Genomic DNA, 14,632 nt, shown 5'->3' with positions numbered 1-14,632 from the left:
GACTGTGTGGATCACAACAAACTGAAACATTGTTAAAGAGATGGGAATACCAAACCACCTTACCTGTCTCCTGAGAAACCTGTATGCAGGACAAGAGGAAACAGAACCAGACATCGAACAACAGACTGGTTCAAAACTGGGAAAGGAGTACATCAATGCTGTATATAGTCACCTTACTTATTTAACTGCTATTTAGAGAACATCCTGTGACATACTGGGCTGGATGAATCACAAGCTGGAATCAAGTCTACCGGGAAGAATACCAACAACCTTGGATATGCAGATCATACCACTCTAATGGCAGAAAGCGAAGAGGAAAGAGCCTCTTGATGAAGGCAAAAGAGGAGAGTGAAAAAGCTGGCTTAAAACTCAACATTCAAAAAACTAAGATCATGGCATCCAGTCCCATCACTTCATGGCAAATAGATGGGGGAAAGTACAAACTGTGTCAGATTTTATTTTCTTGGGCTCCAAAATCACTGCAGATGATGACTGCAGCCATGAAATCAAAAGATTCTTGCTCCTTGGAAGAAAAGCTATGACAAACCTAGACAGCATATTAAAAAGCAGACACATCACTTTGCTGACAAAGCAGTCATGTACTCATGTGAGAGTTGGACCATAAAGAATTGATCCTTTTGAATTGTGGTGCTGGAGAAGACTCTTGAGAATCTGTTAGACTTCAAGGAGATCAAACCAGTCAATCCAAAAAGGAAATCAACCCTGAATATTTATTGGAAAGACTGATGGTGAAGCTGATGCTCCAATGCTTTGGCCACCCGATGCAAAGAGCCAACTCATTGGAAAAGACCCTGATGCTAGGAAAGATTGAGGGCAGAGGAGAAGGGGATGACAGAGGATGAGATGGTTGGATGGCATCACTGACTCAATGGACATGAGTTTGAGCAGACTCCAGGAGATAGTGAAAGACAGAGGAGCCTGGCTGCAGTTTATGGGGCTGCAAAGAGTCGGACAAGACTTGTGACTGAGTGTAGTGAAAAAAAAAAAAGTAGGAGGACTCACATTTCCTGATTTCAAAACTTACTACACAGTTACAATAGTCAAAAAAAAAATATATATATATATATAATACTGGCCTAATAGAAATACAGCCTAAAATAGAACTGAAAATATAGAAATAAACCCAAATATCTATGCAAATTGATTTTCGACAAGGCTGCCAAGACCATTCAGTGGAGAACAGTCTCTTCAACCAACAGTGCTGCAAAACCGGATAACCTCATTCAAAACAATGAAGCTGGAACTCTACCTCACTCCATATATACATAAATTGACTCAAAATGGGTCAACAACCTACATTTAAGAGCCCAAATTATAAAATTCCTAGAAAAAAAATAGGGACTTATCTTTATAACCTTGGATTTGGCAATAGATTCTTAGGCTTGACACCAAAAGTATGAGAAAACAAAAGAAAAAAAATTAATTATACTAAATAAAAACTTAAAACATTTTTGCATCAAAGAACATTATCAAAAATGTGAAAAGGCAATCTACAGAATGAGAGAAAATATTTGTAAATCATATATCACATATAGAGTTAATACCTAGAATAAAGAATTCCTACAACTGAACAACAAAAACAAACAACCCAATTTAAAAATGAAAAAAGGAACTGAAAAAAATACAAATCAAAACCACAATGCTATCACTTAACACCCATTGCTGCTGCTGCTGCTAAGTCGCTTCAGTCGTGTCCGACTCTGTGCGACCCCATGGACTGCAGCCTACCAGGCTTCTCCGTCCATGGGATTCTCCAGGCAAGAACACTGGAGTGGGTTGCCATTTCCTTCTCCAATGCTTAAAAGTGGAAAGTGAAAGTGAAGTTGCTCAGTCGTGTCTGACTCTTCACGACACCATGGACTACAGCCTACCAGGCTCCTCCGTCCATGGGATTTTCCGGGCAACAGTACTGGAGTGGGGTGCCATTGCCTTCTCCCTAACACCCATTAGGACAGCTTTAATTAAAAAAAAAAAAAAAGGAAATACAGGCATTAGCAATTTCGAGAAATAGTTGTTAATACAGCCACTATGGAAAAGTTTGGAGGTTCTTCAAAATGTTACAGCATTACCATGTAACTAGGCAACTCCACTCCTAGACATATACCCAAGAGAAATAAAGACATGCCCACACAACTTGTACACAAATGTTTATAGTAGCATTAGTCATAATAGCCAAAGGTGGAAATCAAAATGTCTAAATATTCATTAATGGATGACTGGAAAAACAAATTGTCACACACACATACACACACACATTGGAATGTCATTCAGCCATAAAAAGGAGCAAAGTACTAATATATGCTGCATTTTGGATAAACCTTGAAAACATCTTAAGTAAAAGAAAAATCCACACAAAAGGACATGTGTTATATGATTCCTTTTACATGATATACCATAACAGGCAAATCCATAGATACAAAAAGATTAAAGGTTATCAGGGGATGGGAAGAGGTGGAATTGGGAGTAATTACTTGTGGGTGTTTCTATGGGGTGATGAAAAAATTTTAAATTAGAGCTGGTGGTTGCACAACGTTGTGAACACACTTTGTTGATATTTTCAGTTGCTAAATCACGTCCCACCCTGCAACTCCATGGACTGCAGCACACCAGGCTTCCCGGTCCTTCACTATCTCCTGGAGTTTGCTCAAATTCATGTCCATAGAGTTGGTGATATTATTGAACCATCTTATCCTCTGCCGCCCTCTTCTCCTTTGGCCTTCAATCTGTCCAAGCATAGGGGTCTTTCCAATGAGTTCGTTCTTTGCATCAGGTGGCCAAAATATTAGAGCTTCAGCATCAGTCCTTCCAATGAATATCCAGGGTTGATTTCCTTGAGGACTGACTGGTTTGATCTGCTTGCAGTCCAACAGACTCTCACGAGTCTTCTCCAACACCACAATTCAAAAGAATCAATTCTTCAGCACTCAGCCTTCTTTATAGTTCAACTTTCACATGCATATATGGCTACTGGAAAAACCATAGCTTTGACTATACTGATCTTTGTCAGCAAAGTGATGTCTTTGCTTTTTAATATGGTGTCTAGGTTTGACATACCTTTCCTTCCAAGGAGCAGCATTTTGTCAGAACTCTCCACTATGACCCATCCATCTTGGGTGACCCTACATGGCATGGCTTATAGCTTCATTAAGTTACACAAGTCCCTTCACCACAAGGCTGTGACCCTTGAAGATGTGAATAAACTAAATACTACCAAACTGTATAAAGTGATTAATTGTATATCATGTACATTTCAACTAAAAAAAAAAAAACCTTTATTTAGAAATAATAGAGCTTACTTTCTTAAAGAAATATATTTCAGACATTAATTTTTAGCCTTTACCTAAATAATTCCGTGAAGGGTAGTTACCAAACAATTTCTTGAACTCCTGCCACACATTCTACCCCAACAGCAGTCAAATTTTGATTCTTTTCCTGATGTTCTAACATTAAACGTAATCCATATCCTTTCAGAGATATGAGTTTCCATTTACTTTTTCTTGTTCAGATACAGATAAGTACAATAAAGATTTCCATAGAACTCATAATTTTAAAAACTCAGTAAGAATTAAAATTTCTATGTAAAAGTTTTACTTTGCAGCTTCTTGAGTCTCTTGTCTTTGAGGGGGAGGCTCTTAAGTTCTGTTTTTCATGTTTAAATTGCTCTAACAAAATTTAATTTCATTGGCTAAATCAACACTCAACTCTCATTATTTCACTTTCTTATACAACTACATTTTATGCAAGCAATTGTATGAAACTAAGATTGAGAGGCAAAGGTTATATTCATAAACATGGATTTTAATGTCAGCAAATAGCTTCAAGCTTTTTTCATAAGAAGAGGTAAAAATATTTAAGAGAAAACTGACAGAGAATAAAATATAAAAGAAGGTAAAACAGAAATCAAGTCAGAGCTATATATGATCAAAATTTCAAGCTTATTTCATAAAATTTAAGCCTACAGTCAAGTTTCTACTGAAAAAGAAATTTTTTATAGATTTATGCAAAAATATACAACATAGAAGTAAGACTTTTTTCAAACAAACCACCACATTTTGTAGCTGTGTGGTTGGTTTATCTTCATACAGCTAAGAAAAAACTTCTCATGGAGATTTCTGGAGTACTAGAAACAAGTGGTTTCTATATACTAATTATTACAGCCTCTAGCTCATAAATAAAATTGCAAGTAAATCTTTAAATGGCCTAAACACCAGTATGGTGTTACTGTTCACCATATTTTCTAGCTGTCAGTACACTCAGAACACTTAGAAATACACAGACTCACCTTCTGTGGAACTAAGATGTTCTTTAAACTTATCTATATAGTGGTTCCCAAGCAGGGGTGATTTTGTCCCCCAGAGCCATTTGACAATGTCTAGGGATATTTTTAGTTATTACCTTTAGAGCTCTACTGCATTAGTATGTGGATTCCAGTGACGCCACCAAACCTAAAACACACAGGACAGCCTCCCACAATAAAGAATTATCAGGACCAAATGTTGACTTTGAGATATCCTGAGCTGCATTAATGGGCTCATGCATTTGCATCCTAAAATCTGCACTACATGTTTTGTTCTGATGTCACAAGCTATAAATTTGATTTGTAACTGTAAGCCTTTGGCTAAATACTACAATCTCATGAAAAGAAGAGGTAAAAATATATAAGAGAAAACTAACAGAGAATGAAATATAAAACTAAATAAAACAGAAATCAAGTCAGAGCTATGTATGACCAAAATTTAAAGATCTTGATAAATTCTCAATCTCTCCAACTTATTAGTTTTAATTTGCATTGTAAACAGTACAGAACATGACTGAAAATTAAGGGGCAGTTCAGAGGTTCTTTCTATATTTGTGCCATGTAAATACTTTTTCACTAAAACAAAATTTAAAGAAATGACAAACTATTTAATTCTACATTCAGATTTCAACTTTCAGCACTGCATTTACCTTTGCTGACACATTAACTCTTCTTTGGAAGGAAGTAGGCATCAAACTATTTGTTCTTCCTGCTATTTCGAACTTGTTAGTACTAAAAAGCACTTAAAAAATAATACTATTTAGGATATCCTTAATTCCAAATCAGATTGCCCCAGAGAGAGCAAATGGGCAACATCTATTACTTTTGTTAGTTTCTCAGAACTAAAAAAAGGGAAAAAAGATAATAAAGTGATCTTCAAATTAAAATTTCAATTAATACTGTTCCCTAAAAGTCAGTTTAAAATAAAAATCAAGTTCCACAAAATAAATACACTGAAGCAACTATAATAGTAATAACCTTTATTTAAAATATTTTTTAATCTAGGAAAGCTCATTGTACATGAGCTTCCAACTAATTAGAGTCAAAACAAAGAAAATAAAACCAGAGAAAATCCTCTGTAGAAAAAATACACAAGGAACATTTCTACACGTGAAAAAGCAGTAAGCAGTCTTAACATCTGAACATCCAAGTTTTAATTCCATCTCTCCTAGTGAACACTACTATCAACCTTGAGATCTGACTTGTTCTTGTCATTCTTCACTGAGTAGATGAAATATGTTAAGGTGTCTTTTTCATTCACTGGAATAGACCTAAAGTGGCAACCAACTATCTATAAAGAAAAAAAATTGAGGAAATTAAATTATAGATATTAATAGATTTTATAAACTAGGTAAAAAAAAACACTGTCATCAAAAGAAAAAGTGTGGTAAGAGCTATTTCCTTTCAAAAATAAATTGTATTTAACAAAATACCAACAGGACAAAAAGCATATAAGAATAAGATGTTATGAACAAGAGATAGTGTAATTTCAAAAGACCCCTTAGCCCACTCAATTAAGTATATATTAATCAGAATGTGTACTGCACTTTCTTTTAAATTTTATAGCTGAGACATAGATCAAGAATTAAATACTTTTACTTGTAAACTTCAAATATCAATGAAATAAAACAGAATGTTAAGAGTCCACATGCATCATATAATGGTTTATGGTTTTTCTTATGGAAAAAGAACCACCATTAAGTCAGAAAAGTTTTGGTACAATAGAAACAAACCAAGAATTATCTTACAAATATGTTTGCTATGACTTAACATTCATTCATTCATTGGAAATATTCTTTGTTAAGATTCCCTGAAATTTTTTCTATATAAAAATTATGGATGAGAAATGAGAAGGGAAAGGATGTCCACTGAAGAATGTCTACCTGCCTTCTTGCCTTTTCATTCTGCTTGTGTAACACATGCACTGCAACTACCAGTAGAAGTATATTAGACTAAACTGGGGCACTGAAATGCATATTTAGATTCTAGAAGATAAAACTTCTTAAAAAAAAGATAAGAGACTTACGGAGGCTGGTCACTCAACTCTGGAATTGTTTATAAATATCTGCATTTCTGACTAAGTTATAACACTCATACTATTTGGATTTCTCATTTCTAAATAAGAAAACAGATCTTTAAAAGAAGATCAGATTATCAAAAACATCAGGTTTGACTTCTGCATTTAAAAAAATATACATTTAAATATAACATTTAAAATAACCAGTTCTTAGGTTGTCATTTGTCCCAAAATAAAAGCACCTTCACTATGTATCTGTTTATATATCAACATATTAATAATTTATCATGGCAGGAAATATGTTTATGTTATATTAATGTACCATACAACTTGAAAAGGACTTGACCTTTTAAATCAAATTTAAAGAAAAATTAGATTGTTGTTGTCTAAACAAGAAGGAAAGAAGAAATTCTGGCTAAAGCTTTAATGTTAAAAAGCATTCTGCTAAAAAAGTGTACCTTCTATTCACCTATGTTATTCAATATGGACATTTTATAAAATGTTAGTTTTCTAAATTCAAGCTGAAGAATATGAGAAAACTGATTTACATATTTATTTATAGTCTGTCAAGTAGGTTAAGCATTTTTATTTTAAACATGATAGGAGTATAAACATATAAATCTATAGATATCTTAATATGACACACAGATTTCTTGGCTCTATTATTTCCTGAGAACACAAGCACTCAACTTTTCAAAATTCACTGAAGGACTGCAAGTCCTATATTCAAGAACCTATAAGTAAAAGCTTGGATAAAAGTCTTTGTGTTTTCTAGTCATAAAAACAGGGATGCTTCACATAAAACAAACTAACATCAACAAGAACAAGTTCTGAAATAGTTAAATCAGCAAGTTACAGGAATACTGTTCAGAGGTTTATCTGTAAAATCTATTCCAACAAAAACTTCAAAAAAATTCTAACAAAGACATCAAAGCTTATTAATTTACTATTATGCCTCAATTAGGTGCTCAATAAGTGTTTACTGAGTAAAATAAAATTTTAAAAGAAACAGGTTTCTAGAGAGAGAATAAAAAAAACCTTTTACTTACTATTTCTGAAAATCAGTATTAGAAGATGCTTAGAAAACTGCATATAATCTACTGAGTAATCATTATATAAAGGAATTTCCTAAGTGGTAGACAAACATTTCTAGGCAACTAGATTCTTCCACAATAGATTTTATTAACTTTGATTTTTCTAACTAAAATGTATTGTTATATATACTAAATTAATATCATTAGCATTTAATGACTTTTTTTGTATTAAAGGTTAAATAGTTTAAAACTTATATATACCTCAACAAGCTGTGCTTTATTAAGTCCCGGTCTGGTTGGAAGTTTGAAGTGTCTTTTGTATCTCCTAAGTGTATTCACCTGTAATTGATATAAATCAACCTAGAAAAAATTAATGTATATGAGTTAGTTCATATCATTTGCTAATGACTAATATTTGCTATAAAAAACATTTCAACTTCAACACAGTGAAAATTTAATTCCATTATTCTAAAAGGCTTTTAAATAATCAAAACTAAAAATGCATTAAACGCTTCAATCTTTTGAGGATGATTATTAAAGACTGGGGACTATAAGAGTTGTCAGTTGAGTAGGGAGGTTCAAGAGGGAGGGGACATATGTACACCTATGGCTGATTCATGTTGAAGTTTGACAGGAAACAACAAAATTCTGTAATTATCCTTCAATTAAAAAATAAGTAAATTTTTTAAAAAGTAAAAAAAAAAATTTATCAATTGAAGCCATAACAAGTCAAACTGCATAACTGCATGTTAACTGGCTATATTTAATTTTGCTTTCATTTTTAGAGTTTTCAAATGCTTCAAGTATTTTTAGAATTTGTTTGTATTTTTTAAATAAAACTTTCAGAAGTTTTACATTTAACTTACAAAGCTTTCACCTACCTCCGGAGTATCAACATCTTGAACAGGTGAATCTCCTCCATCATCATCACTCCCTTTTCTCTTTCTTCTGTTTCGCACACTCTGAATTAAGTTTTTATGATAATCACAAATGTAAAGATGTCTTGCCTGAAACAGAAAAGTTTCACAGACAACTTATGATTACAGGAAAATGTGTCTATGTATTAGTAAAATACATAGTTACGGTGAATTATTAAAAATATAAACATTAGTAACAGGCCATTATTAAGACAACGCACGTTTCTTCCTACTCTTAAGTCCTGAACCCAGTTAAAACATATCATGTCTAGCAATATTGTTAAAGAGGACTGGGGGGTGGGGTGGGGAGAAGTGCCAGTAATGGAAGGGAGAGAAGCAGAGAATGAGAAATTCCTACGCTCTGGATTCTGTCATCAAATTGCAGCGATGGTGAACTAGATTAGTTCAGCTTTGCCGGTTTTTTAAACAAGAGAAAAAAGATGCTGGCCACAATTTTGCTATTTGGTAGTATTTTCTTTACTTAAAAGAGCATTTAAAAATATTAATACCATAGTGAATGCTTCCTAATCTAACTTAATCCTCAAATTATAATCCAGACATAAAACCATCCACTTTTGACAAATAATTGATTTCACATCCTTACTAAATTCAAATTTGAATTATGAACTTTCATGAGCATTAAATAAAAGCATTTATGTATAATACGTTTTTCCAACCAAAACAATGTGAAATGATTCAAGTATATCTGGAAAGTTTCTCAAGAACAGAACTGAGGAACTAACTGAATAGGCAGAAAGTATCCCAAATAAAGTTCTCAAAAACGTTAATTACATAGTTCTGAGAGCTGTACGGCAGCCTCTGAAATACTGGGTTTTATACATCAGCAGTTACTTCTTGAAAAAAAAAAAAAAATTGAGGAGTGAGCTAACAGGCTTTCACATTAAACTTTGAGCTAAAGTGCAAGTTAAGAAGATGCAGGACGTGTGCTGGTTCTCACATCTTGTGATTTATTACCGCTCCCCAGGGTTCGTAAAAGTGGAAACGGTGGTTTCTAAAAACCTCCTAGATGGTCTGAGGAACAGACCTGCGAAAGGACGAAGAAAGAAACCCTGATGGCTGCCAAACGGAGGGCTGCTAACCCGCAGCGGCTGCCCGTTCCCCACGTCTTGAGCAGCTGCCCTAGATGATGACACGGCCGCGCGGCTCGCAGCCGGGGGTCCCCTACCCCGCACCCGCGGGACCCGAGACAGGGTCCTAATCGCCCGCAGCGTCCGGTCCTGGCTGAACTCCACTCCTGGACCGGGGAAGCGACCCGCTCGGGCAACAAAACAAAGAAGGTGCCTCGGTTCCAGAAGGAGCCGTGGGTTGCAGAACAGCTACTCTGGGTTCTCGGCGCGGCCGCCCCCTTTGTTTCACTACCGACCCCCTCAGAGGAGGAGTGGGGGCCCTAAGGGGTGGGGGCGCGGGAGCGGGTCCGGGGGGCGCGAGAGTGTCTACTGCGGACGGCGGGCCGAGTTGCAGCACTTTGTTGTTTGCTTCCTACTAGGGACCCCGGAACGGGCTCGCGAGGCACCCAGGTCTGGGGCTCCCGCACCCTCACCGACACGCGTCTGCTCCTCTCCCCGAGCGCCCCGGGGGGCGGGCAGAGCAGATTCGTACCGCCGTCACTTACGCTCTTATCCAACTCGATCTTCACCTTCTTCTGGGAGATGCTCTTCTGGATCCTCTTGCTGAAGCTGGCGTTGCCCGCCGCCCGGCCGCACCGCTCGCCGTCCTCGCGCAGACAGCACAGCTGCCCGGGGCCCGGCCCTGCCGCTCCCGGCGGCCCCGCCGCCGAGACTGCCCCTGCACCCGGCACCTCGGCCCCGGCGCCAGCCCCAGCCCCGTTCCCGGCTGACGCGGCGGCGGCAGCAGCGGCGACCACGGCGGCCACAGCGGCGGCCGCGTCCCCACCGCGGCTCATGTCCTCGGGAGTGAAGCCGTTCATGTTCCCGCACTCGCAGCGCCGCGATGACAGAAGCCTTGCTCTCCGCGCCGCCTGCCTCTCTGGAGATGCAGGGGGTCTCGGCGGTCCCTCGCACCTGCTTGGCGGAGACTATTAACTCTGAGCCAGGGTCCTCCGGCCAAGACCACGGGGCCCCGGCCTGCTGCTATCTGCAGGCACAGGGTCAGTGGACGGGGCGTGGGATCGGGAACTGGAATCTGGCGTCGCCTGGAGCTGGGACGCCGCTCTCTGTCACATGGAGACTCCTCAGCAGTTGGACCTCAATACCTCCGCCTCCCTTCGGCCCTCGATCTGCGCAAGCGCGTTGCGCCCTTGCCGTTCCGCCCCTTCCATTCTGCCCGCAGGGCACCACGGGAATTGTAGTTCTCTTTTGGGAAGCCAACCTGAGCTCCAGTCTGACATCGAGCTTCATGGTTTAGGGGAACTACTTATCCCAGCATTCATCGCGCGGAGGCGGAGCTGGTTTGTTTTTTTTTTTTTTTTTTTTCGGTAATACATTGAGAAAACAGGGGCGTGTGGTTGGGAGGGGGGTTGTGATGTTTTCTGGCTCTGGTAGCTCCCGGGAAGTTGAGCTGTGTTTAGCTCCTGGACTTTGCAGGGCTGGCACTTCAGACGAAGAGGTCACTTAACTCCTGAAGCGAAGCACAAAAGGCGGGAGGCGGGGGTAGGAGGGGAGGGGATGCGAGGGTAGGAAGGAAGGGGATACGAGAGGAGGAAAGGTGTGGGGGAAAAAAGTTTCGGGCCTTTTTTGTATCTGTGAAAAAGTTTTTGATGTAAATACGTCTTTTGTGGGGCTTCCCAAGTGGCTCAGTAGTAAAGAATCCGCCTGCCAAACGCAGGAGACATGGGTTCGACCCCTGGGTGGGGAAGATCCCCTGGAGAAGGAAATGGCAACCCACTCCAGTATTGTTGCCTGGAAAAGCCCATGGACAGAGGAGCCTGGCGGGCTACAGTCCATGGGGTTGCAAGAGTCAGACACGACTTAGCAACTAAACAACGTTTTTGTGGGAAACCCAAACCAAGGAGAACGGCGCTCTGGCAGTTTTTGGGTCCCAGAGGTCTCATGTCTAACCCCATGGGGTCTGGGTAGCAGCTCTGCCGACTGACGCCCGAGATGGTCCATCAGGGCGCCTGCGGGGGCGGTGGGCAGGGCGATGACATGCGTCCTAACCTCCCGTTCGGCAGGAGGACTGGAGGCTCTCCAGATCCTAGCATTGTCCGTGCGAGGATCGCGCTGGCTTGCGGGGCGCACTCTGTCTGGCCTCCTGAGGTGGAGCTCCGGACGAGTGGACTTAAAGGGGCTGCTTTCCTCCTCCAGCCCGGGCACCTCCACTTTGTCCTCGAAGGAACCTAATCACCCTTGAAAAATAAAAAGCAGAACCCCTCCGAGTTCCGGTCAGCCACGAGCTCCCAGAGACCGAAGACGCGCGCTCGGCCGAGAGCTCCGGGAAAGTGGCGCTTCGACCTCGTGAGCGCGCACACGCGTGTCTGGGTACGTGTCTGTGTGCTCGCGCGTGTGAATGTACGTGTGTACGCCTGCCTGTGGAGGGCGGTGTGGAAGGTTGGGAGTGGCTGGTACGAAAGCTGCATCTTTGCTAATGGTAGCGCGTCATTTATCAGTACGTATATCCTGTTCAATCCCATTGTTTAAACAAAAATAGAAAGCAGTAGGGTTTTTTTGAAAGCTCTGTTATATTTGCTGAGTAAACTGAGTGATAGATGAGTTTTTAAAAATGTAAACTGTCATCTACCCTGATATTCATAGCCATCCAGTCCATCTGTGCACTTCCGCTCTAAGAAACAGCAAAGGAAGAAAAACTTTAAATAAATGTAGTGGGCAAAAGATGCTTAATGGTGAGTGTTGTGTTTTCTTTTCAAGCTGCACCGTCCAATAGGGTGTCTGCTTGCCTTATGTGGATATCGAGCACTTTAAATGTGGTTAATTGTGAATGAAAAACTGAATTGTTCATTTTAATTCATTAAAAAATCTTAAACTGATTTCACTTATTGGAAAACTTCTAAATATGTTTGGAACAATCTATTTTTTCGACTTAAGTGTTAAGTCTAAACTTAAAACCTGAACTGACATATGCCAGTATATATAAACTACCAGCAGGATCTCAAAGACTTAGTAACATTTTTCTTAAGAATATTAATTTAGTAATTTTTTTACATTAATTACAAGTTCAAATTATATTTTCGCTATACTGGGTTACATAAAATATAACATTAAAGTTGACCTGTTTCAACTTTGCAAAATATGCCCACTGTAACATTTAAAAGTACACATATAGCTCACATTATGTTTGTATTAGATATTGTTGGCTTAAAGTATTAAAATGCAGAGTAATATTTCTTATTGTTTATGGATATAGTGTCTTAAATAATAAAAATGAGAATATATGAACAGGATGGACCAACTTCAGGGTGGTGGTCATGTTAGGAGAGAGGCCATGGATGTTATGTGGGGATGGCTGAAAGGTGGTTTCCATTTACAATCTAAAGCAAACATATTAGGATGTTAGATTTTCTTATTTTGGGTACTTTTATATAATTTAAAATAATGTATAATACTGTGTGGTTCTTGCCCAAAAGTTTATAACCTATCTTCTGCAAATATAATCAAATCATATGATTATACAGTGGAAGTGAGAAATAGATTTAAGGGACTAGATCTGGTAGATAGAGTACCTGATGAACTATGGAATGAGGTTTGTGACATTGTACAGGAGACAGGGATCAAGACCATCTCCATGGAAAAGAAATGCAAAAAGGCAAAATGGCTGTCTGAGGAGGCCTTACAAATAGCTGTGAAAAGAAGAGAAGCGAAAAGCAAAGAAGAGGAAAGATATAAGCATCTGAATGCAGAGTTCCAAAGAAGAGCAAGGAGAGATAAGAAAGCCTTTCTCAGCGATCAAGGCAAAGAAATAGAGGAAAACAACAGAATGGGAAACACTAGAGATCTCTTCAAGAAAATTAGAGATACCAAGGGAACATTTCATCCAAAGATGGGCTCAATAAAGGACAGAAATGGTATGGACCTAACAAAAGCAGAAGATATTAAGAAGAGGTGGCAGGAATACACAGAAGTACTATACAAAAAAAATCTTCACAACCAAGATAATCATGATGGTGTGATCACTCACCTAGGGCCAGATATGCTGAAATGTGAAGTCAAGTGGGCCTTAGACAGCATCACTACGAACAAAGCTAGTGGAGGTGACAGAATTCCAGTTGAGCTATTCCAAATCCTGAAAGATGATGCTGTGAAAGTGCTGCACTCAACATACCAGCAAATTTGGAAAACTCAGCAGTGGCCACAGGACTGGAAAAGGTCAGTTTTCATTCTAATCCCAAAGAAAGGCAATGCCAAAGAATGCTCAAACTACCACACAATTGTACTCATCTCACACGCTAGTAAAGTAATGCTCAAAGTTCTCCACTCCAGGCTTCAGCAATACGTGAACCATGAACTTACAGATGTTCAAGCTGGTTTTAGAAAAGGCAGAGGAACCAGAGATCAAATTGCCAACATCTGCTGGATCATGGAAAAAGCAAGAGAGTTCCAGAAAAACATCTATTTCTGCTTTATTGACTATGCCAAAGCCTTTGAGTGTGTGGATCACAATAAACTGTGGAAAATTCTGAAAGAGATGGGAATACCAGACCACCTGACCTGCCTCTGAGAAACCTATATGCAGGTAAGGAAGCAAGAGTTAAAACTGGACATGGAACAACAGACTGGTTCCAAATAGGAAAAGGAGTACGTCAAGGCTGTATATTGTCACCCTGCTTATTTAACTTATATGCAGAGTACATCATGAGAAACACTGGGCTGGATGAAGCACAAGCTGGAACCAAGATTGCCGGGAGAAATATCAATAACCTCAGATATGCAGATGACACCACCCTTATGGCAGAAAGGGAAGAGGACCTAAAAAGCCTCTTGATGAAAGTGAAAGAGGAGAATGAAAAAGTTGGCTTAAAGCTCAACATTCAGAAAACTAAGATCATGGCATCTGGTCCCATCACTTCATGGGAAATAGATGGGGCAACAGTGTCAGACTTTATTTTTGGATGCTCCACAATAACTGCAGATGGTGATTGCAGCCATGAAATTAAAAGACGCTCCTTGGAAGGAAAGTTATGACCAACCTGCTGCTGCTGCTGCTGCTGCTAAGTCGATTCAGTCATGTCCGACTCTGTGCGACCCCATAGATGGCAGCCCACCAGGCTCCCCGTCCCTGGGATTCTCCAGGCAAGGACACTGGAGTGGGTTGCCATTTCCTTCCCCAATGCATGAAAGGGAAAAGTGAAAGTGAAGTCACTCAGTCGTGTACGACTCTTCGCGACCCCATGGTCTGCAGCCTACCAGGCTCC

At 39.4% G+C, this 14,632-nt stretch overlaps 1 protein-coding gene across 6 annotated transcripts in view; it reads right to left on the bottom strand.

The window, feature by feature from the left end:
- Positions 1-10,322, bottom strand: part of SAP30 (Sin3A associated protein 30) — a 42,512-nt gene extending 32,190 nt beyond the window's left edge. For 4 of the 6 annotated variants that reach the window (XR_008713298.1, XM_055577672.1, XM_055577671.1 and 1 more), the window contains exons 1-3: positions 9,848-10,322; positions 8,251-8,376; positions 7,631-7,729 (exon numbers count right to left, since the gene is read on the bottom strand). Coding sequence is in view for 5 of the 6 variants with exons in the window: in XM_055577672.1 (XP_055433647.1) it covers positions 7,631-7,729; positions 8,251-8,376; positions 9,848-10,234 (612 nt within the window). In the remaining variant the exon portion in view is untranslated. Of the gene's footprint in view, positions 1-5,283; positions 5,610-7,630; positions 7,730-8,250; positions 8,377-9,847 lie in introns of those variants that run through there. The other 2 variants (XM_055577668.1, XM_055577669.1) reach the window with 2 other exon arrangements.
- Between the last annotated feature and the right edge of the window lie 4,310 nt (positions 10,323-14,632).

The sequence above is a fragment of the Bubalus kerabau genome, chromosome 4 (assembly GCF_029407905.1).
Source record: "Bubalus kerabau isolate K-KA32 ecotype Philippines breed swamp buffalo chromosome 4, PCC_UOA_SB_1v2, whole genome shotgun sequence".
Classification (NCBI taxonomy): domain Eukaryota; kingdom Metazoa; phylum Chordata; class Mammalia; order Artiodactyla; family Bovidae; genus Bubalus; species Bubalus kerabau.
The sequence above is the reverse complement of the archived record's forward strand: the minus strand, read 5'-3'. Positions and strand labels throughout refer to the sequence as shown.